We start from the raw sequence: 23,772 nt of genomic DNA, 5'->3' as shown, positions 1-23,772 counted from the left end.
GCAAAATTGATAACGTTACTACCGCGGCTGAGTGAAGACTGTGTTCAAACCGTTGAAGAACCGATTAGTGTGCAAGAAATTGTGAATTCTGTGGACGCTCTCCCACAAGGAAAAACACCGGGATCCGATGGGATAATCGCTGAGTTTTATAAAGTGCACAAGAACGAGATTTGTCTCGTGCTGCATGAAGTTTTTCAAGAGGCCTACAAGGCAAACGCGCTTCGGCCTTCGTTTCTACGGGCACACACGGTGTTTATTCCAAAAGAAATCGACAACAACCAACGACGCTGCGTGAAAGGGTACCGCCCGATAACATTTGTAATGTGGACTACAAGATATTCGCAAAAGTACTGGCAAACAGAATACAATCTATTATTTGTGAAGTAGTCGGGGAACATCAAACATGTGGGATAAGGGGTAGAGCAATGCAGAGCAATATTCACATGGCCCGAAGTGTGTTAGACTGTGTGTCTGGAAGAGGCGACCAAGTGGCAATGTTGCAAATCGATTTAGAGAAAGCGTTTGACCGCGTTCAGTATGATGTCCTTTTTAAAATACTGGCGCATGTAGGCGTTGGAAAGATAATATTACAAGGTGTTAAGATGTCATACACCGACTGCTATACGAGTTTGGTACCTAACAATAACGTGACGGAAAGTATACCAGTCTATTCTTCTGTGAGGAAAGGGTGCCCGCTGTCCCCCTTACTTTTTTTTTTTTGTACCTCGAACCACTGTGTCAGAGCATAATCCAAAGTTCAAATGTCCGAGGATATATCCTGCACAGCGTTGAAACCAAAGTCTTGGCTTATGCGGATGACGTTGCGTTTTTCTGCACCGATAAAACGAGTGTAAGCCACGCCTTACGGTTGACGCACACTTTCTGCAAGGCCACGGGTGCCTCGGTGAATTTACAAAAGTGCAGGGGCTTCTGGCACGGAACGTGGGCGAGCACGCCCGAAGTTTTTGAGGACATCCAATGGAGCTGCACTCCATGCAACTACCTCGGTGTGCAACTGGAGAGCCACAGAAACAGCACAACCTATTGGTCAACTGTGGCAGCAGATATCGACAAGCGCTCCAAGCGCTGGATCCACCGAGATCTGTCGATTTTTACGAGAGCAACTATGTGCAACGTTTTTTTAATTGCCAAGCTTTGGTATGTGCTACAAGTTCTACACTGTGCAACGAGCAACATACAAAAGTTTCACCGTGTTTTTGCGGTTTTCATGTGGACTTCAACAAGAAGTCCCTTTTATTCGCGAAGTCATCTAAAACCAGCTGGCATCCTTTATCCCCACTTTTGTTGTGTCAACCATTGAATATCACCCACCAAGACTGGTGGGATACCTGAAAGAGGCTGTTCAGGCCTTTAATTTTCTAGCAGTCCGTTTTTCTCGGGAGTACCTCGCAACTGTGTCGAGGAAAAAACTAACGCGGGACCTTGTTGATATTCTCTTCCCAAAGCCAATATACCGAGTCTTGTAGAGAAATCACCCCGGGCACGATGTGCTGTGTCGTGTAAAAAAGATCGGAATCCCTCCTAGGATCAAAACATTCTTTTTCAAATTACATTGTTCTATTTTACCCACCAAGGTATGGTTGCAGGAAAATGGTATCTTTGTTCCATGGACTGTAAACTGCTTATTGTGTAAGGAGCCAGAAACTGTGGAGCACATTTTTATCAACTGCTGGGACGCAATTTTTTGGGGGGATGTGTTACAGAGAACTTTGCGCAAAAGCCTAGATATAACACCGCATTCCATTCGTTTTCTGCCCGTAATGCCAGGGGACACCCTTCCGTACCACCTCATTATGCTCCTTAGTTTATACAACATATGGAAATCCCGAATGGACGTGCGAAATGCCGTTCAGACGCCGAAGTCTGTGCACTGTTATTTCATTCAACTGGTAGCACAAGTCACCAGCGTATACGAAGGTCGCGACACAAAGCCAGATTGGGTACGATTGTTTAACAAATTGTTACAGATGAAAGAACTGTAGTGATAAATGAGGGACCTATTTTTGTAGTGCGATATTTTTGTTTGTTCTGACTCTCCGTTTTTGTTTCCCATGCAATAAAAAAAATTGGAGTGTAGCGTAGTGGTTAAGACGTCTGCCTCGTAAGCGGTCCTGAGTTCAAACCCCCGTGCGGGCGTACGTTTTTTTTTTTTTTCTTAAGTGGGCCGATCCCGGAGGCAGTGCAATCGATGTGAGCACAGATGCCGGACAGAGGGGCAAGGCTAAACCCTAAGGAGCTTTGCCATTAAAAACAGCTGCCCATGGAAACGCAGTGCCAAGTAGTGAGAGTGCAGCACATCTCACAACTGTAGTTTTTGAGAGCTAAAAATAACACAAACGACTCCTAATTAAAAAAAAAAAAAAAACAGTAAATCGCAAAGCGCAATTCAGTACATACAACACCGAATGGTTTCCGATCATTGAGACGCAGATTCTCGGAACGCGGCGTGTCTGGAAGCGATCCAGAAGGCTGCCCTCGTGGTGTGCCTCGACGGCGGATTGGCAGACTTGGATCCCTACGAGGTGGCCTGGCCCCGGCAGGTATACAAGGGCGGCCCGAACGCCGAATATGCAGCCAATCGATGGTGGGACAAGCCGGTTCAGGTAAGCACCACGACGGGTGGTATTCAGTCAGAAACCATCCTCTAGAATAGCCCGCTACTGCGCTGGAGTGCATGGGAATATTCATCTGCACGAAGCACCATCGCGGACAAACAGATTATAGCACCCGGCCGATGGCCGTTGTGTATTTCCAGCGCCTTGCGTGCGCGGAACTGGGAGTGCGCCGTGCATGGGCAGAGAGGTGGACTCGGCCCTCCAGCTGGCGACCACGCCACCACGTGGCAGTCTGTGAGAGGAAAGCGGTTGATGCCGAAGCGCTTTTCGATGTTAAAACCAGCTGTGTCCTCGATAGTACCGACATTAACCCTTTTTGAGTTGACGCTCGCTAATCTACCAAACTGTTTGCCTTAACCGCGTTTCCTGCGATTCGGACGCTGAATAATTATTTTGTTTATTCCTTTTCCTAAACTTAAAATCAATTGCTGTAGGCCCATTTAAAGCAAAGAAAAAAAAAAAGCAGTTTGACATGTTTGTATAAGCAACAGAGCGAACATCGTTTAGAAATGTATCATACATTATCAGTGAACAAGGAAGCGGTAGTTAATTAGAGAAGAAATCTAGAAATGTGACGTTTAAATGCATAAATAAATCGCTCTATCATACAAAAATAGCACACTTCCTAACCGATCTGCCGAAACACTTTCCCAAGCTAGTTACACATTAGCTACGGCCACTTCGCACTTACTAAAGTCTCTGACAAGTTAAAAACGACGGGATGGAGCTTGAGTTGTCACGCCCCAGAGCGAACCTCCTACCTTCGACAAAGTTTTGGCATCTCGTTCATACCGAGCTCGCGCAAAGTCGAAGCACGACGGAAGGCAATGGGCGCGTCCTGGAGGCGGGGTCGTTAATACGCGCCTTGTCGTTGACACTCGGTCGGAGGCCAAAAATACCAGACACCATGAAATAATGAAGACACCGCGAGGGGCATACCTCAATATCTGAGCCCTCCCTCTGTTCTGCTGAGACTTTAAGCTTGAGGTGAACGCAAAAATATACCTTCTCACTACTTCTAGTGTTATATTTACATTTGTAATTGCCAATGCAGCTCACGGCACATAGCAACCTCATGCTCCGTGAAACAATGCTCAGAGTGTTTTTTTTTTCTTCTTCGTTTTTCGATCCAGGTGATTGTCGGGGAAGACGGAGGGTCCGCGCTTCTCTACGACCACGCAGCCTTCGACGGCACCGCAATGGCTGGAGTCACGAATCACTGCTACGACTACGCGTGAGTCTGAATTCTGCGGAAATCGAATGCTTCGTTAAAGATTCTATTACGGAGCACAAGTTCCTCTGCTTCTTGTACAGGGGTTGCGGTGATGTAAAACAATTGAGCTCTTATTGGCTGATTGAAAAAATAGGGGGTAGACAGTAAGGCATTTAGCATGGAGGTCTTCCCACTATACTTCCAATTGAAGCCAATCAGATCTCGGCGTCGTTCTGACGCCACCGAAACTCCTGCGCAAGAAGCGGACGACTTGCTCTCCTTATTCACTTTTTTTTTTTTTTGCCGTAGCAGTTACGTCTGCTAGGAAGGTATTCTTCTAAAATAAAAATATCTGATAATTTGTTTGAACGTCCTGTCGATGGAGCAACTACACAGATTCACCGAGAGTGTCGTAATATTTGGAAACGGATGTTTCTAGACATATACTTCTTTTTGGCAACGAGTCCAGCCTCAACGAACGCTCCGATTCAAAGCAGCCAATCAATCAATCATCGACAAAAGTGCTTTGTCAGGACACTCGTCGTATTTCGATACGCATGTTTTAAGGAGCTGAGCCAACCAAGCGCAAGGCAGGTGCCGTGACTCTGAATTTTGGGTTCCGAGTTTTGGGCGGGTGTTTGTGTCTTATAAGGGGCAGTTCACACGCTTGCAATCAAGTACGACCGAGAGGGGCGAGATCTGTTCAGAAATTTTAATTATTTCTTAGGATGAGGGAACACACTGACACGCTGGTGCCATCTATGCGGTGACCGTGGAACTGCATTTCACAGGATCGAAGGTTTAGCGGCATTTCCGAGGTCAATTGTGCATAATACGTGTGAAAAAGGCTGGTTTATAACGTTGACAAAAGATTTTTGAGCCAAGAATGAAATTATAATGCGCGAGAAAAAAAGAAAATATTCCGAATCGCCAAGTTTACACTGCTACTCAATAGATGGCGCCAGTGTGTCCTCTTGTCGTAAGAAATATTAAGAGGTTCCAAGGCACCCGGTTCTAAGAGCTCGCAAGTGTGTGAACAGGCCTTAACTATCCGCTGCGCTTGAATTTTGGAAGACACGAAACATGTATAGTTATTGTATACATTGGGTTCAATTGTTAAATTTCGTAACTGATACGAGCACTGCCCAAATGATGAAATCAATGATGCTGCAGAAATGTTGTTACATAACGGAAAAGTCCGTTGGTAAATCGTCAAGTGATTTTCGCCGAACAACCGGCAATAGTGTTTCGTATGGTCAGTTTCCGGCCATACGATTTGTGGTGAATCTCCGTCAAGCACCGACAACTTTCCGGCGCTATTTTCGCCCGAGCTCCGAACGGCCGGTTGAGGAGGCGCAAGACTGTGTCGTCACCTTAGAAATGGGGGATGAGGTCAGTGAGAAAAGATGAGCGAAAGAATTCCACTGATTGGAGGGCATTTCAGCAGCCAATACTCGACACAATCTAAGGCGTGGGGCAATACCACGAAAAAAATGGAGAGCACGGGGACACCTTTGACGGGACGGCGTTGAAAGCTTCAGTGGTATATTGCGGGAAAGCGGCAAAATAAACTGCCACCGTCTGGCGTTTCAGGGTCGGGTGCCGAAGGTCACGTGATGTCGATAATTATACTTGGAAAAGGGGAACAAAGGGGACACACACAAGTCCCCAAACACAGCTGGGTCACTCCGTCGGGCACCAGTCACCCAGCTGTGTTTGAAGACTTGTGTTAGTCCCTTCTCCCCTTTGTTCCCCCTCTCCAGGGATTGTCGTAATTTTTGTCCAGCTCGCTTGCACCTTTGCATTTAATTGCATTATAATCACGTGATGTGCCGCCGGCGCGTTTCTGGTAGCCGGTGGCCCTAAATCTTTCTAGCAGCCGATTGACCACCCGAATTCCCCGCAAGAAATATTCTTCTGAGACCCTCGCCTCCACTTAATAATGTAATCGCACAGCACGCTACGAGCTGATGGAACTAACCAGACAGCGTCAAAACCACACCGTCATGGTGTTCGCTTTCTATATGTATCTGTTTTATCATCGCTAAAAGCAATCATAAACGAAGAAGGCCCCCCCTCATGTGCGCTTTTGATGCTGCTTGATTGGTCCGAATTGATCGTAGCCTACGCTGCCTCTGAAATCAAGCTGAAACGAAATATGGGTAATACATTTAACAGCACAAAAATATTATGCCTTTGACCCGATATATTTTGCGTTGATCAAACGGCTGGACGCGTGCGGCCTCGCTGTTTCCCTGTTTGAATCGAAAGACGGGGATGCCGGCCATCTAGGGCCGCGAAAAACCGTCGAGACAGCGCAATCATCCTCCTCTTCTGTCTTTCGGTGTGTCTGTGCGTCAACGGCAGCCCTACCGCACGGCGCAGCGCGACAGTAGGAACAGCAAGAAGCGCGCGGCGCGTCTCCTCGACACTGGCTCTCCCCGCCCCTTGGGAACGATTTTTGCGCTGTAAGCTTGCTGCAAGTGAGCAGAGTAGAATGTCCTAAACTATTTGGGATGGCTTTCAGGGCCCGTTTGCTCGAAGCGCTAACCGCGGCTAAAGTTAGCCGCAGTACCTAGGAGAGGGATTTTGAGATCACGTGACTGGCTCGGTAGGGATGCGGGGAAACATGGCGGTGCCCCAGTGAGTAAGCGCCGGTCGCTTTGGAACTAATATGTCGTTGTAGCTGCAATATCGGGCGCGTTATTCAGCAACGAATGGTTCAAGAGGCTTTCGCTTTGCCTTACCTCACTTAAACCGCAAAGAATGGGCAATGACATCGCTGCATTTTTTAGATAGTGTTTTGATTCTGGGCATTCCTAAGCCTAAATAAACGCGATAATTGTCGGCATGGCAACGTCTTTGGAAAGCGGATTCTTGATAGCACACAAAAGCAGACAGCGTCCCGACAGACTTTTTCCTAAATTATCCAAGCATCGCGAGGAGAATGCTGGAAGTGTAATTCTACGGTTCTCGCGCGCTGGCCTTCCTCTTATAAAACATTTGAAGTAAAAAATCATAATAAGGCTTTAACGAACGCGCGTGCAAGGCAAAATTTGTTTTATACTTTTTGCTTTAGAACGGTTACTACTGCAGACGCCAGCACGTGCGACGCGTGCAACTACAGTAGTAGCATGCACCTCAGTGCTTGGATAATTTAGAAAAAAAGGTCTGTTGGGACGCTATCTGCTTTTGTGTGCTATCAACAATCCGCTTTCCAAAGACGTTGCTATGCCGACAATTATCGCGCTCATTTAGGCTTAGGAATGCCCAGAATCGAAACGCGGTTTAAGTGAGGTAAGGCAAAGCGAAAGCCTCCTGCACCATTCGTTGCTGACTAACGCGCCCGATATTGCAACCACAAGGACAGCTCCAAAGCGAGCGGCGCTCACTCACTGGGGCACCGCCATGTTTCCCCGCATCCCTACCGAGCCAGTCACGTGATCTCAAAATCCCTCTCCTAGGTACTGCGGCTAACTTTATCCGCGGTTAGTGCTTCGAGCAAACGGGCCCTGGTGTCTGACCTTTGTCAAGCTGTTAAGGTTGAGAAAAAAATGAAAGGCGTTTAGAGTTCTCTTTCAGGCCGATTTAGAGCGCAGCCCTTGAGGAGGAGGGGAGGGTATGCCCGTGTGATTTCACGAGGGTGGCTTGACTCCTGACCCCAATGACGTCGCACTTGACGTCACTCGTGACCCTCATGACGCCACTGGTCACCTTTGTGACGTCACTGGTTACATTTGTGACGTCACTGGTGACCTTTGTGACGTCACGGGTGACCCTTGTGACGTCACGCGTGACCCCCTTGACGTCGTTTGCGGCGCTCGTGATGTCACTGGGGACCCTCGTGACGTCACTGGTGACCCTCGAGACGTCAGTGTTGACCCCCGTGACGTCACTCGTCACCCTCGTGACATCGCGGGTGGCCCTCGCGACGCCACTCCCCACGCTCGTGACGACACAAGGGTCTCGTGTCGTCACTCGTGGCCCTCGTGGCGTCACACGTGACGTCACTGGTGACCCTTGGACGTCATTTTTAACCCTCGTGACGTCCTTCGTGGGACTTCACACATCACGGCGCGTGTGAAGTTACGTGGTTACGCCGATGCCGACGCCGCTCAACCCGGAAACGGGCGCGTAAGAGCTGCGGTCCAACAAAAAATCTCCTTCCTGAAACAAACTGCTAGCCACGGCGGTTATTACTAATAGCAATAAAAAGCAAAAAAGAAAATTAGGTAAATAATTAGCTATAATTTACTAGTCAAATGTATAAATAAGGAAAATAAACATATTCCAATTCGAAACTTGCTAACGATCTTCGAAAACCACGAAATCGACTAATTTTATGAGTATAGAAGAAAAAAGTACATCTTCCAAAAAAAAAAAAAAAAAAAAACGTACACTTTTGAGTTTAGAAATGGTATGTTCGGGCTAGTTGGTTTATGAGAATCTTGGTTTAAAACAGCGGGACAACACAAGGACAAAGGAAAGACAGACGACATGGCTGACAATTTTCACGCGCGTTTTGTGCTTTGTTCCCTCTCGGAGCGCACCTTCGCGCCAGCCGTCCTGCTCCCCGGTTTACGAGACGTGGAACAGACGTGCCTCATACTTACCGGCAGCCTACGGGGGAGGCGAGACGGTGCCTTCGCGCCTCGCTCACTCGGGAACAGGACTGCAGCCACACAAATGCGCTGCGATAATGCACCAAAATCTAGAAACGCTCCCAAATGGAGCGTTTCTTTGGAACCCTCTACAGTGGTGCCCTTGCCTTTTATATTTGTACAATTAATTGATTTAGTGTTTTAGATGATGCTTAGCAAGTTTCTCTTTGGAACCATTAGTTTAGAGTTACTAATTTAAAACGTTTCTGAGGAAATTATAGTTAAATTTTCAGATAATCGATATGTGCCTTTTCTTTTTTTTCCTTTATTCAATACTTAACTTCAAAGGCGGCTGGCAATTGTTTTCCGGACACAATAAATGTTTTGTGTATGTCACAGGTTCGGCTGGAATAGATCCCATAACCAAACACATTTGTAATTTGAATTGCAACGCTGTCCAGGTGATAGGGCCACACCTTGGCGATGGACTTCCTGAGAGGCGAAAGGAATTGATAGCAAGTTGTGCCTGGCGTTATGAACACTCTTTAAAAGCAACGGAAATCGAAAGTAAAGAATAGGTGCACATAATCGGGAAAAAATAAATAAAAGAACAGGTCACACCTTGCGAGCTTTCCGCTCTTCGTAACTGCGACACGAAAAAAATACAAAGTTTTTGAAAGCGTAGCAAACTGAACCAGAGCCAAATCAAAGACGCCATACGGTTCGGAGAAGAAGAAAAAGGAGTTTAGTGAGGTTCCCAAGATGTCGGTGGGGGTCCGGTCCCTTGCACCCCCTGTCGAAGACGAAAAGTCGATGTGGCCAGGGTGCGTACGGTGCCGAGACAGCGCTCACTCACAAGCACACTCACATCGTTAAAGACTTGCTCGGGGCACACCAACCATCCCGAGAAAGCCTTGGTCGGGGTTCGACCACCCCGCCGCCAAAGCTTTGCTTTGCGCTCTACCAACAACCTCGCCGAAGCTTAGCTCCGCGTTCCACCACCACCACACGCACGCGGCTTCTCCTTTTTCTTTTCTCCTCCGAGCTCCTGTCCTAAGCGCTCGCGCACTCCACTCAAGACTGATGAAAAAAAAAAAAATAAACATACATAACAAAAACACGGTCGATTCTGTGACACTACCCGCTTTTCAAAAAAATAAATCAATAAATAAATATTCTTGCATAAATAAAAATAAAAAACGCTTAAGAATTCAACGCACACTATACCTTCATGTTTTACGTCCGACATTTCTCAGAAACGTCCTGAAATCAGGTAATTAGTAATATCTATTCATACAATATTTAAATATATTTCTAGTTCGATCCAATTTGCTTACTGCATATTAGCATGTTTCACCGTACATTATTTTCTTTATAGTATAGCTCTACTATCGAGTGATGTAGTCAGTCCCGACATTTGGAAACGTTGTGATACACCAATATTGACTGCAAAAACATGCACATTCAAACTATACCTTTGATCACATTACACAAACATCGAAATTACTTCGCGCTCCAAAATAATTTAGGAGTGCTGCAAAAATATTCTACTATAACACTTTCCAACTCGGCTTAATGCCTTAGCAGATAGAACCTCAATCATTCCACTGATAGGCCTAACCAGTTTAATAGCAAACTCTCTCAAAAACAAGCCCCGGGAGACTTCAGTTACTTCCTTTCCAATCGAATCTCTAGAGTATTTTTAACACCCAAAAATACAGAACAGCACAGCTAAAGTTAAGGACGCAAAAAAACAGCAACACAGAGTTCATAAAAAAACGCAGACACATACAATCGTTCAATATAATACTACGAAAAGCTGATCCACTTTCCAAGGCAATATTCTTTTCATGTGTTGAACCAGTAAGAAAACAAATGAGAATAACCTGCATCAATTGTTGTACGGTATACTGGACACACATGGCACATCGAAGACGTTTCCACATTAAGTGGCTCACGGTCGTGTGCATACTTGTCCTGCTGATGCTTTCTCAGATCAACAGCAAAAGGCACTTCGTTTCTTGAACTGTGTGCGCTGCTCCTTGAAGCTCTGTGCGTCTTTTTCAACAGCCTACGTCTTCGAACGCTGTTCTTCTTGACGCAAACAAGCTTTTCGCTGTGGCGTTGAGCAGCCAATCTGTCACTTCTCAACGCTGAGGAGTGGACCATGTGGGCGTTATGATCATTTGTTCTCTCTGCTGGCCGAACATTCTGCCTGTGCCAAAACCGCTTCACAAGAGCTGCTTTGTGAGAGACTCGGCTTTTACACAGACCCCGGCTACGCTGGGAGTCACCTTTTCCTCGAAGCTTTTTCTTCACCTTGTGGTTCAACACGTTTCTCGGTATACTTGCTTTCGTTGCAGGTTTGCTTCTAATGACCTTCTTCCCTCTACGTTTCTTGATTTTTACCACAACTTGTGAGCCTCTGCTACCTTTTGGGCTCTTATCACTTGTCATCTCTTGAAAATCAAGACTGGCCACCCCCCTCCCCCAACTCAGCCTTTCCATTACTTTCCCAACCGTCACCAGCTCGTACCCTTTGTCTAGAAGGCCCCGTTCTGTTTCTTGACACTCTGGCTACTAAACGGCAACGATCACTGGTCCTTCCACTTGTCGACATGGCAACTGTTTCATCCGAAGAATACTGGACCTCCTTGCCCTCTTTGATTTTATCTTTAATCGCTGCAAGTCCAGCAGGTTTTTTCATCACCACCTCATCCGTAGCTTTGCCTTTCCTGATCCCCTTGACTTTCACATCTCGCTCACTCTTTAGTGGACCCTCTGAGTTTCTGCAGCTGGATATCGTTCCGACACGGTCGAAGAGCTCATTGAGACTGCTGTATTTTTTTTTTCTGGCGTAGCATGTTCCTCAGGCTTCTCAGGTACACCTTCATTTACGGGCACTTTCAGCAGCGTTACGTTCTTCTTTGCCGCCTGGTTCTTGGAGCTTGGCTCCGCGACTGCTTTGGCAATAGTCCCCAAGCCTTGTTTCTCATCAAAGAGGGAGCCGTCTTCCGACTTCTCCGGTTTATTTCAGCCGGCCTCCGGATCACCGGGAGCGCGCACGTTAGGGAGGTTCCCCAGAATCAGATCAAATAAAGGGTTCTTCATTCACTTAGCCAGGGCGTTCAGACTGTAGAAGGGGCTTTCAACATACACCCTAGCCTGAGGCAAGACCCTCGCAGTCGTCATTATCAACATCATCACTGATGACGTCATCAGCGACGTCACTGATGACGTCATCGGTATCCGCATCGTGATCGTCACTGATGACGTCATCAGTGACGTCACGTGACACCAAGGTCACGTGACTCCAAAAAGGTCACGTGACCCCCCGCCCCCCGAGGTCACTTGACCCAGCCCCCAGTACCCTTCCCTCCTCCTCCTCCACAAGAGCTGCGCTCTAATTCGGCGTTACAGGGAGTTGTAAACGGCTTTCATATTTTTTTTTATCACTCCTTTCTTTTTCTCAATCGGCAACGCACCGCTTCACACTTTTGCACGGAGTTTTATCAAAAATTAAAACCCAAGAGCTAAACATATATTAAGTAATTAAATATCGCTTACCAAAGGTCTTGTTCGACCTACAGACGTTCACAACGGTCACAAACTAGCCCGACTACAAGTTATTCTACAGACTTGCGAATGCGCGTTCTCTTCAAAAGAAAATACGAGGGCACATGCACACAAACTGCAGTATGTCGAGCATTGGTTTTTTGTAGTTCTTCCGCTGCAGCAGTTTACGATTTCTGCCACATGAAGTGACCACCTCTAAAACTGGACACAAGTTCACTTGCTTCTGTAGCATCGCGATAATCTGACGTTATTTTCTCCCAATGAAACGAGAAGTTCCTTCTAAACTTCAACCAACTCCTCGGGAGGCCAGGAATGGCTGAACGCCATTGTTCTATATTTTTAAGTGCGTTTTTTGAATTATGTAACTGCATTTTTTCGTGTAGAAACAAATGAACAAGCTTGATCAAGCCACAAAAATGTAGAGCTGGTCCACTTCGCGAGCGGAAGCATAACTACGGCATTCCCTCCGCTAAATGGAGATTGATACGTCGAACCGAATAGCGATTTTCGTTCGATGATTGATTACCACGGGACCAACACGTCACCGATTCCTGCGATCCGCGCGTCTTGCGCGGACGCGACAACTGAAATAGTCAAGCACCCTTTCATTCGCGGATTTTCGACGAAATACTGACTCCAAAAGTGTTTCGACTAGCAAGAAAACAATTTTGTTGTTGTTGCTGTTTTTAACAAGGAAAACAAACATGACGCGTCATTTTTGGTTTTCTCCATTCGCTGGTTCGTTTTGCTGAGCCAATCTTGGGGGGGGGGGGGGGGGGGGGGGTTTGGCGGGTGAAAGAAGCTACAGGGACTTTGCTGGGCTGACGCGTCTCATGTTTTGGTTTTATTTTACGACTCGCGAGTATTTGGCCAGAAAAAGAAATAAAAATACCTTTTGCCAGCACAGTCTTTACGATAAAATAGCTGAATAAGATGAGATTTTAAAAATATTTCTTCAAATATATTGTTAATCAATATCTATATATACATATATAGAGATGTTGGCTGGCCGCTGTAGATGAAGCGCTCGGTGTTTGATTTTTTTATATGCATATGTACTAAAATTGTGTCGTTAACATAAATGCCGAATATTGCAGCCAGAAGGCAGGGAGCTTTGAAGCATCTGAGGACGGCGCGGAAGCTGCTCCTCACAAACTGGAGTTTGTTATTTGGCCCGATACATTACACGACATAGAGAAGGCAAAATCGTTCCATGCAAGGTCAGTATACAAGCTGCAAGACCAACTGAATGTCAGATTGTGGAGAGCAAGATATTTACGGACGGTTCACTTTTCGGCCTGCGATATATCAAGCAGGAACACTCATGGGAATATCAAGCATCAGACAAACATTATTTTAAACATACATCAACTTTTTAAGCACTTTAACTCCGTTCTCGCAAAAACAAAGTTGGCCATGGAATCGCACACCTCAGCACACTGGAGGCATTAACACGGTTTTTTATATCCTTAAAGATCCAGAAGATTACCCAACACATGTATACACTATAGTCTATGCAGTGGCGATAATGTTTCTTAAGCTGTAAAGTGAACTGGAAGCATCGGCGACTGGGCATTGAACGCTCTAACCTTCGCCAAATGTGCGGCTGGATTGTGGATTTCAGTGTTTACACTTTAAAAATAATTATCTTCTTTTTTTAGAAATGGGATTAAGAAATTTGAGTCAAATTGATAAATGTTTTTTGTTATTTCTCGATAGGCGAATCAAAAAGACAACGCACTTCGTTGTCTGCTAGGATCTGCTTTCAGGAGATGCCACCATAATTTACAATCATGGTTATTTATAGTTAGCGATCACGTCTGCCGTTTACTTGGGGAAGTGTTTTAGTGCCATTTCTTACAGAAAGAGAGCCAGGTCTTAAAACTTCACAAGATAAAATTCACTATCCTCCTGCAGATCTGGTGACAGGTTGAGTGCTCTAAATTCAGGCGGCCATTTGTTTTGTTTGTTTTACAACCTACGAGATACTGGCTTTACTCTGGCTATTTCATTTCTCAGCCGAAATGTTCTTACGAAATTTAATTTATCTTGCTATATTTATCGCGACCATACAGTAGTCTGCATTAGGTCGTAGATGCACATATGTTGCACTGACGTCACTCGGCAACATATAATGATCGAAAGGACACGAGTTTCCACTGCATTAACGATGCTCTTCTGGACATCAGAAAGAATCGAATTTGGTTTGTGTAAAGATGTATTAAAATTGAAATTTTATGTTTCCTATGTTCACTCGTTCTGATCTGACCTTTCTCACTTTGTCAGAAGGGAGATTCATATTGTTCCTCAGCAGCAGTTCGCGTAAAGTGCTACCTTCAAAGAAAGAAAAAAAAAATTGTGTGCGTGTGTGTGTGTGGGGGGGGGGGGGGGTCGGCAAAGGGCTGAGATTACTGATTTCGGATGCTGTATTTCATAATAATGGCGGTTAACACCACAGATATGCCGGCGGTACTGAAAGGCTCTTCTATCGATTTTCTGACTACAGCAAAACGTTCGTCCAGTCTTGCAACATGAGTCCCGATGGCTACGCGCAGATGGCCATGCAACTAGCGGCCTCCAGGTAAGAATACGATTTCTCGCGCGCCTAATGAGTTTTGCTAAAATGAGGGTTACGAATCAACGGCGTTACTTTTTCTTTAAAGGGGCGGGGTGCTTCTTCGGGTTTAGTTTTCTCAAACTAATTCTGCTCTTTTTTGTGTGTGTACCAAGCTAATAGTGAACGTTTATCAAAAATTGTGTTGAAGAACTGGAGCATATGATTCCCTAGCATCTAGAGAACATGCTTTTGTCCCGAATCTGTCCCGCAACCGATAAAATGGGGATCAAGTTAAGGGTGTGGTTCCGAAAAAAAAAGTCGCGTCAATGTGGGCTGAATTCCGTTTTAACACAAAGTGAAACAGTAAGTAGTCTTTTCTTCCCTCGAAGTTTGGGATTTTGCGCTTCAGTCTCACGTCCAATCAGGAGATTTCTGTATTCGGAAGCACATCAAGGATCAGGCTTGTTCAGAATCATGCCCTTTATATCGTTTTTTTTTCTCTTATCGGTGTTCAGATCACGGGCATGTTCCCTGGGGATTGGGAAATTCCATGCTCCAGTTCCACTTTCTTCAACGTAATCCCTTTAAGCACCGACCGTTTCCTCGACGGCGAAAATCTACGCTGGAGAACAATGAATCTAATAAAAAAATAAACACTATAAGAAAAAGCTTTTCAAAACTTGAATAAATTTATACCCCGAAAACGCGGCACCTGGCCTATAAACGTTGGCTGACACATTTGCACTAAAACTATTATTTATGCCACTTGTGACTGTTTACAACATGCTGCGTCGCAGCGCCATCGGTTGCAATACTACCTACCGATGCCACAGCCTTTGATCTATAGGTGGCAGTTTCGTTTGCTTTGTTACTGAACCTTGGACCTCTCGAGATTTCAAATAGCTTATATATTAAACTTTTGAATAATAAAAATGCAAAATTATACAAATGGGTAAAGATAAAATCTATTTATTCATTGTTAAAACATTTTGCGTACGTCGCTGCATCGCGAAGTCTCCGAAACATGAAGAAAGAGAAGCCCTAAGAGATTCCTAAGGTTTCGAAATTCCCTACTCCTTGGATGTTGGTGACGTCACGCCTTCGAGAGTTCCGGCCTTGTCTCTATGCTCCGTTTCAGTTTAAGGGATTTTCCGGTGACATACGGAACTTACTAAGTTTTTCCGCTGATCACATAAAAAGGTCCTAAATATCTTGAAATATAATATTTATTTCATTTACGGACGCCCAATATTTGTTAAATGAATTATGAACATTAATGCAAAACTGCACGCAAAATTTTGCGAGAATGCATGGCTGGTCTTGTCGTGACGTCATATCAGGCATGGTAACGTCAAAAACGTGAGAGATGACTTATTTACTGTTTTGATTTACTGGCTTGACGACGCGTACAAACATTATCGTCGAAAAATTGAGCTTCCATCAATAGAGTAAATCTAGTCTTTCTTAGAACAAAGTTATTTTACCGATACAAGCGTCAAGAGCTGTCGTGGTTCTCTTTGCATGATGTCATGTCAGAGCTTCTTTGCCGTTGCAAAGGAAAATTCTGTGTTTTTTGCGAGTGCAATCTGAGTGGTTGTGATCTCTTTAAAATTGAATTGCTTGCGCGGCGGAGGACTAAAATTCGGATAATCTGCGGATGATGTTCCAAAAAGCAATGAAAATATAATGTCATTGTTTTCTGAACGTCAACATCTCACCGGATATTCCCAGATTTATAGCCCGCTGAAGTGTATCCGTTTGTCGTGCAAGCAGCGTCAAATGCGCCAGTACATGATGTCTGCGTCTCGAGCGGTCCTTGGAAGCAAATGGCGTTACACCACTGAAGTGAACGGCCCTTAGAAGCGAATGGCGGAACAGCACCCGTTCGTGGCACGTGTCTTGCTCGTTTTTTAAAAATCGTTGGCGGTACCTGTAACAAACGTCTTTATCAAGGGGCTTGAGTCCGGTTGCAGCCGACGTTGCGAGCTGATGGGGTCAACCAGGCAGCGTCAAAACCGCACCGTCATGATATTTGTCGTTATACGTTTTTTTTTTGTTTTTTTTCTTTCTTTACTCACGTCACGACACATCGCCTCGATTTCAGGTGCTGTTAACGTGAGACGTTCTTTGTCTAGGTGTTCAAAATTTTGAGAGGCCCAGCTAAAATGTGGCCGGGAGGCTCGACACTGATTGGTTAACTGGTGGCAGAGGAGGAATGACGTGCTCCACGCTGATTGCTTTAGTGGGGAGGCCATGTGACCAGAGGGGTAGGCGAGGAGGAGCTCGACCACCTGTCCTCACTGTGGCAGAAGAGCTCGCGAGTATATAAGGCGCTGGGAAATCGCCAGGTTTTTCTGCCCGATATGTGGTAGGACCGCTTCATTTTAGGAACACCTATCAGGCGTACATATGGTACGCCTTGAACTGTCTGATGAAGAGCGCAGTGAACACAGGCATCTGGCGTCCAGAAAATCAGAGTAACGCTAAAGTGTGTCACGCTAGAACGTTTCACGTACGCCAAAGTGTCGGCTAGAAATTATTGTCTCTTTTGAGGTCCATGTAAGTCAGTATCACTAGAACACAAGGCCTGCGCATGACGTCATCATTAGTGGAGTCCCGTCACAAGCGGCAAACACGCCGAAGCTCGATTTGCGTACTCCGCAAAGTGGCAGACGCGCGCGGCTTGACACCGCGCGCGTCAGGGATGCTGGGGCTTTGAACACCACAAATATAATGCTGTGGTATTGAACAACAATTATTTTTGAAGGGCAAAAATAGGGCGTAGAAAAGGCCGAAGCGTGGTGAGCACACTTATTGAAGGGAGTTCGCTGCACTGCACCCGATTTAGCGAGATTGCTTAAGCGATCATCTCAAATAATTGACACCTCTACGAATTCTTTTTACTTGGATACATATTTCTTGAACTTAGATATAGTATGCCTTCCCTAATGAATATTACACTTCAGCCCTGATGTGTTATGAGACCCTTTCAGTCCTTCAAATCCTTTCAACCCGTCAAACCGCCCAGACGTTCAACACTTTAGACAAACGAATGAGTGCTAATTCTAGATGAAAATGAAGTTTAGAATGTAAATGAAAGTTTATTTTAGAGGTTACGTTTGACATGCTTGTTGCAACTCAAAACTACGATAAGAACCAAAAAAGATAGGATTAAATAAAAACAATCAAGTTCACCATTTTTGAGACCACCTGAGACTGGATGGAAGAAACACGACGACGTCTCAAACACAGCTAACCACTTTATTCAGTTCTTCCTCCTTTTATACAACCTGAACCCAAAATCGTCACCATGAAAAACACTCCAAACAAAGGCACCAAGGGGACACCTCTTGACTTCGCAGCCACGATAATCTTAAAAAATAATAACGAACCACTTTGAACTAGCAAAAGCTACACAAAAGCTCCACCCAGTCTCAGGTGGTCTAAAAAAAAAAAGGTAAACTTACACCAGCCCGTGTTCGCCCCAACTGTTTTTTTCATTTATCAAGTTCGTTGTCAAAAAAAATATATATTTCGAAGTGGTCCCAACCAGGATACATAACAACTAAATAAAAAATTAAAAAAAAAACAAAAAAAACAACACCGCATCAGTTTAGAAGACGCTTCGCGCGCATAATCGTGACAGGGTAGTAAAACTTGAAGGCGAATTTAGATTGAAGCTACGGCGAACTCGAGATCTAGGCATCACACAGCATAATCTTAAGTAAAACCTTTGGAACAACTTACATGAACTCCACAGCTTTTGAAACAAACAGCGCAGGGGATAGAAATAAGCTGTAGTAAAGTGGTAATTTCAGCTAGTTGGTACATCACTGATTTTAAACAGCGCACAAAAAGTTGGCGGAAGAGAAAAGGACAGTAGAACGAAAGAGCGCTGACTCCCAACTGATTTATTTAGAAAGAAGTGAAAAGAAGGAAAAAGAAGAAACGAAAATTGAACCCCCACGCGAAGTGAAGACAAGATAAAAGAAACAAAAAAACGAAGAAGAAAAGGAAAAAAAAATATGCAAAGCTTAAAAGAAACAAAGAAAATGAAGAAGAAGAAAAAGGAAGAAATTAGAAAATTAGATTACGGTACTTTCACCCTTGGCAACCTTGACAACCGTTTACGAGCCGTATGCCACAAGAGGCACAAGAACAAGTTCGTTACCCGCACGGACGGTGTGGTATACAAGATCCCTCTGACCTGTGGTAGATGCTATATAGGACAGACTGAGCGATGTGTCAACGACAGCCTTAGAGAACAATTTTATTCACTTCAAGCCACGGTAGGCGGACACTTGCCTACACACTGTCGCTCCTGCCAGTGCACACCGACTTTTGGTGAAACAACTGTTTTTGGGAGATTTCAAGTCCGGATTACTCGAGAGATCTACGAGGCTTTTGAAATTCAAAAACTAGTACAGCAATGCGTCAGTCAACCGTCCCTGTCGCTGAGTGCTAAGGAGGTGTCTTTTTTGGCCAACGCCTAAGCGCAGCAACTCTGGCCGGCCAAGGGTGAAAGCATCGTTATCTAATTTTCTAATTTCTTCCTTTTCTTCTTCTTCGTTTTCTTTGTTTCTTTTAACCGGTATATATTTTTTTCTTTTCTGCTTCGTTTTTTCTTTGACTCTTTTATCTTGTGTTCACTTTACGTGGGGTTCAATTTTCGTGGCTTCTTTTTCCTTCTTTTCACTTCTTTCTAAATAAATCAGTTGGGAGTCAGCGCTCTTTCGTTCTACTGTCCTTTTCTCTTCCGCCGACTTTTTGTGCGCTGTTTAAAATCAGGGATAGAAACGACACGCCCTTCCGAGCCACGTACTGGACATCAGCCCAGATTTTCCGCGCATGAAGAGGACACCCGGAAGGTGAGGCACTCGGTGAACTTCGTCTGCTCTGCGGAATGGAACGGAGCGGGTGTCCGTAACCGACGGAGCCGACCGTGGTTAGCTGCGCCAGGTCCACTCGAGACGGAGCTTGCGTCGGCGAGATTGTGCTCCGTGGGCTAGCGGCGACTCCGCTGGCGCCCGTAGCCATTTTTTCGAATCTCGGATTCCACATGGCCCTTCGCCCCCTACAAAGTTTGACGACACGCCACCGTCCACCCGGACAGCGGCGTCCCTCGGATACGACCATCGATTTAAATAGAGTCCCCGCACAGTGCAGGATCCCTGTAAACGAGGACGGGAATCGTTTGCCAAGCTGGTCTACGTGTGGACACCGTCTGCTACCACCGCCAAAACGGCGACAGCTACGAAGGTTCACCCCTCGACTACGATGTTGACAAGCTCACGCAGCTAGCGCTCCTCGAGTCGGTTCTTAGTAGCTAGCGAGAAATAGACCTACCTGGCCGATGGCTCGACGGGTGAGACCTTCTCTACTCACCGAATCCACACTTGCTGAATTCCTGAAAAGACACGTAACTCCTGTTTGAACTGTAATCATAAGCATTCGATCAAAACCAGAGACACATAATTTAGAACCAAGACTCACGCAAACACCCAGCCCGTCAAGACACAAACTCGAAAAACACAATGGGCCCATCTTGCCAAACTTTAGTTGCCAGTGTGGCGGTGTAAAGTACGCATGCGCTGAAGGCTAGATATTGTGCCTTCCGCCACCTGTGAGTGTACGCTTGCGGCGGCGCGGCGTGTTTTGCTAACGTCCTTCGAGCTGCCTGCTTTGTGACGTGATTTATTCTAAAGCGAAGTTGAGGTTATGGTACGGCTTACTCGCCTAAGAGTTGAAATGAGTATACAAAAGAAGCCTACATATGTCGCTAAGGGGAAGTAGCAAACAAACTGTTGTCAGTTGGCGCTGAGTGAGTGTTTCTTTTATTTGTGCGTTTGTGTCCTTATAGCGAGTCTTTTGGGTGCCCTGCTACGTCGAACATCATAAGGACGAGCTGATCGGACGCCCTACGCAAAGATACGTGTGTTTTGCTGAGCGCCAAATAGTGCAACCATATAATGTACAACACGACTGTACGACGACTTTCGTCGGCAGCGGGTTCAAAGGTGTCACCGTCACCGCAAAGAGGATTCCGAAAACGGCAGGGCAGTAATGCTATACATATGAATCGCGATAGTATCTTAGAGATATTTTCAAATATCTGTATCTCTGGATATAGATAAATTTGATAAATGTATTTGTATCTTAGTAGTGAAATAAATTTAAGATTTATCGCTTGTATCGCGATAGTTTGCTAGACCTTGCTATCTGGTTGCAGTTGTTTTTGTCTTAAAAAATGAAAAGTTAAATTGTTTTATTTAGTGCAAGTTTGTTCGCAATTTATAATAGTAACTCGCCCTATAACCTCATTCGTCCCAGTCACCGACATTAAAAAAAAGGATGTTTCGAAAAATGTTATTGCAAGAATAAGAAAATATGTGCTACTCGCACTCTTTCAATTTAGCAGAAAAGGCTCTAAAGGAGTTACAGGAAGGAAAGTACGGTCCTCTTGTGCAATCTCCCCACACTATGGGTGACTTAGAAATTTATAATACGTCACTTTGAGATGCGTCCTTGTGCATTGAACCAAGTTGAACGGTCATCTGCCGGTCTGAACGCTCTCAACTAATCGAGCATTTTGGTGCTCATCAACATCACAGTGTACAGTGCTCAACGAAATGAAGTGGACCAGCTGAATGAGTACCTCGCTAGAGTAACTGCGTATGCTCAACTCTAGGAGCATATACATCTACTTTAACGTATTGACTGCTATAAACCGCAACTTAACTCTGAAGTTATCATATGGCTCCGCTATCAAGATACTCCAAGAACCTCGGAGGTAACTGCATATTCGCGAGTCTATACACGCTCCACTGGTCCATGTCGTTTTGTTCAGCACTGTACTTTTTTTTTCGTTTGTATATATTTTTTTTAGATGTCAGGCCTGCCACGCTTCCACTGTTTATTGCATTAAATAATTTCTCGTATTTTTGTTTTGTATAAATATTACATCCAATCTCGCTTGCCGTATTCCTAAAAAGTGCATCTTTAATTGCATCAGAACGTCTCCTAATTTACTTCCTTTCGCAAAACAGACGGTTAACTGTTGATGCCCAGACAGAATGCAGAAACGATTACGGAGGTGTATCTGAAAAGTGATTATACATATAAATATATGAGATATATAATCGTTGTTAACTTTATCTGTACTCTATAAATTGTGTTGTACCATTGTTGAGCATGCACATGGTATTCGCGCTCAGCAAAAAGTTTTAAATTGTCCTTTTTGTTACCAGGTGTATCAGCGTCTTTAAGCGGATAAACAAATCTCAGTAGCAAAAAATAAGTAAATTTTATGCTCTAGGCTGCTTGAAAATATTTTTAACGTAACACGACGGGCACATCCGCGGTGTTTGTAGGGTATTGCAATGGCTACCTTTTGTAAAATCATACATCCACATTTGCTTAAAGCATGCTGCAAGTACAGCTGACCCTGCAGGGGGCACCTGTGAAAGCAGGTGTTTGGTGAGTGGCGTCACCACGGGCCCCGAGCCATGCGGGTTCGCCCGCCCACGTCTGGCTGTGCGTGGTTTTCCCGTGCCCGAGGAAAAGGGCATCCTGGTGGTTGAGTCGAGCCCGGGGTAGGTTTGGACCCTTCGGGGACCCCCGGGTGAGGCAATACAGCACTTGGGCCCCTGCTTCTCGTAGATGGGAGTCCTGGTAAGGCCCGGCCAGGATGATTCAGTATAGTCGCCTTTTCTTCTACTATCCCCTCCGAACTTTCACTTTTCCCTGTCCTGTTTCCTTCATTTCTTTCTCATTTCTCTTGCTCCTTTTTCTCCCTTTTTTGGCGGGAAGGGCTAACCTTGGGTGGCAATAGATACTCTCGCCTAAACCACACTTGGTTATAGCGTCTTGGTAGTACTGGCAGGCCAGCATTCTCAGACAAGCCCGTACTGTTATGAGGTGTTGCCTGTCCCCTTGCTGGACTCCGTGGTGGGTGGTGCGCCACAGGTGCCGAAGTTTTTTTTGCCTTTTTATGGCTGCCACTCCCAAACCAAAACCCGGTTCGTGGAGACTAGGCAAGCGCCTGCGCCCCGAAACTCTTGTTATAGCTAAAGTGACTAATTCAAACATGTCTTTGAAGTTATTTGTACTTCATTCTGAAAATGATCAGCGTCCAATGTCCAAGCTCTCACCTTCTGCTGTTGCAAAAGTCCTTGACTCGTGCCTTAGAGACGATCATAATGCGAAAAAACTGCATTCCGGAGACCTGCTTGTGGAAGTAAACTCGAAGAAACAAAGCATTGCTTTGCTCACCTCGAACACCGTTGGAGATGTAAAAGTCAAAGTGTCTCCCTCACCGCACCCTAAACACCATTCGTGGGGTCATCTCTGAGGACGATCTTCTGCACAGCAGCGAAGAAGAGATCCTTGAGGGCCTCCTCTCTTCTGGAGTAGTTGCCGTAAAGAGGGTCATGTTCCGGAAAGATGGATCAGAAACTCCCACTAAACATATCATAGTCACCTTTGAGCGTCACTGTCTCCCTGCTTCCGTAAAGGCTGGCTACACAAACTGTCGTGTCCGGCCGTATATCCCAAACCCCCAAAGGTGCTTCAGGTACCAGCGGTTTGGGCACGGCTCGCCATGCTGCCGTGGAAGAGACACATGCGCAAAATGGTGGGAGCACGGAGCATGTAGCTGATGTGTGCGAAAGCTCACTGTGTTGTGCAAACTGCAAAGGACCCCATCCAGCATACTCACGTGCATGCCCTCTGTGGAAGCAGGAGAAAGAGATCCTGACTATCAAAACAAAAGAAAACCTCAGCTACCCAGAGGCCAAGAAACGCTACTCGTTTCAATCATTGGGCTCCTATGCTGATGCCGTGCGCCGGGGACCTGCACGGCCAACAGCTACAATGGGAACACAGACGTCCTTGGACGGTTTGTGTGACCGTTTTTTTTCCCCCTCAACCTCAGCAAGAGCGGTGCTAGCAGCTCCGGCCTTGAACCGAAAGGTTGATGCCGGTCCGTCCGGATCCACTAAAACCCAATCACAAGGGACTGTGCCTTGTACACCCCCTGCAGCCCAGCCACCTAAAGGCCGTGGTATCTCTCGTGCCACTGGTGGCTCCCGTATACCTGGCCAGCCGCCTGGGCTGGAAAACCCTAAGGGTCCTCCAGCAGCGGCTCCGGATGAACCAATGGACGAGAGCGGGCTCCCGTCCCAGGAGAAC

At 45.6% G+C, this 23,772-nt stretch overlaps 1 protein-coding gene across 1 annotated transcript in view; it reads left to right on the top strand.

Moving 5' to 3' along the window:
• LOC8032757 (choline O-acetyltransferase-like) overlaps positions 1-14,611 on the top strand; it is a 28,775-nt gene extending 14,164 nt beyond the window's left edge. Inside the window, exons 2-5 of the mRNA XM_040220290.1 lie at positions 2,452-2,624; positions 3,770-3,870; positions 13,124-13,246; positions 14,485-14,611. Of these exons, the coding sequence (XP_040076224.1) occupies positions 2,452-2,624; positions 3,770-3,870; positions 13,124-13,246; positions 14,485-14,611 (524 nt within the window). The remainder of the gene's footprint in view (positions 1-2,451; positions 2,625-3,769; positions 3,871-13,123; positions 13,247-14,484) is intronic.
• Positions 14,612-23,772: the final 9,161 nt, after the last annotated feature.

Source organism: Ixodes scapularis, unplaced genomic scaffold, assembly GCF_016920785.2.
Source record: "Ixodes scapularis isolate PalLabHiFi unplaced genomic scaffold, ASM1692078v2 PGA_scaffold4__175_contigs__length_147842914, whole genome shotgun sequence".
Lineage (NCBI taxonomy): Eukaryota > Metazoa > Arthropoda > Arachnida > Ixodida > Ixodidae > Ixodes > Ixodes scapularis.
This window is presented reverse-complemented; position numbering and strand designations above follow the sequence as displayed.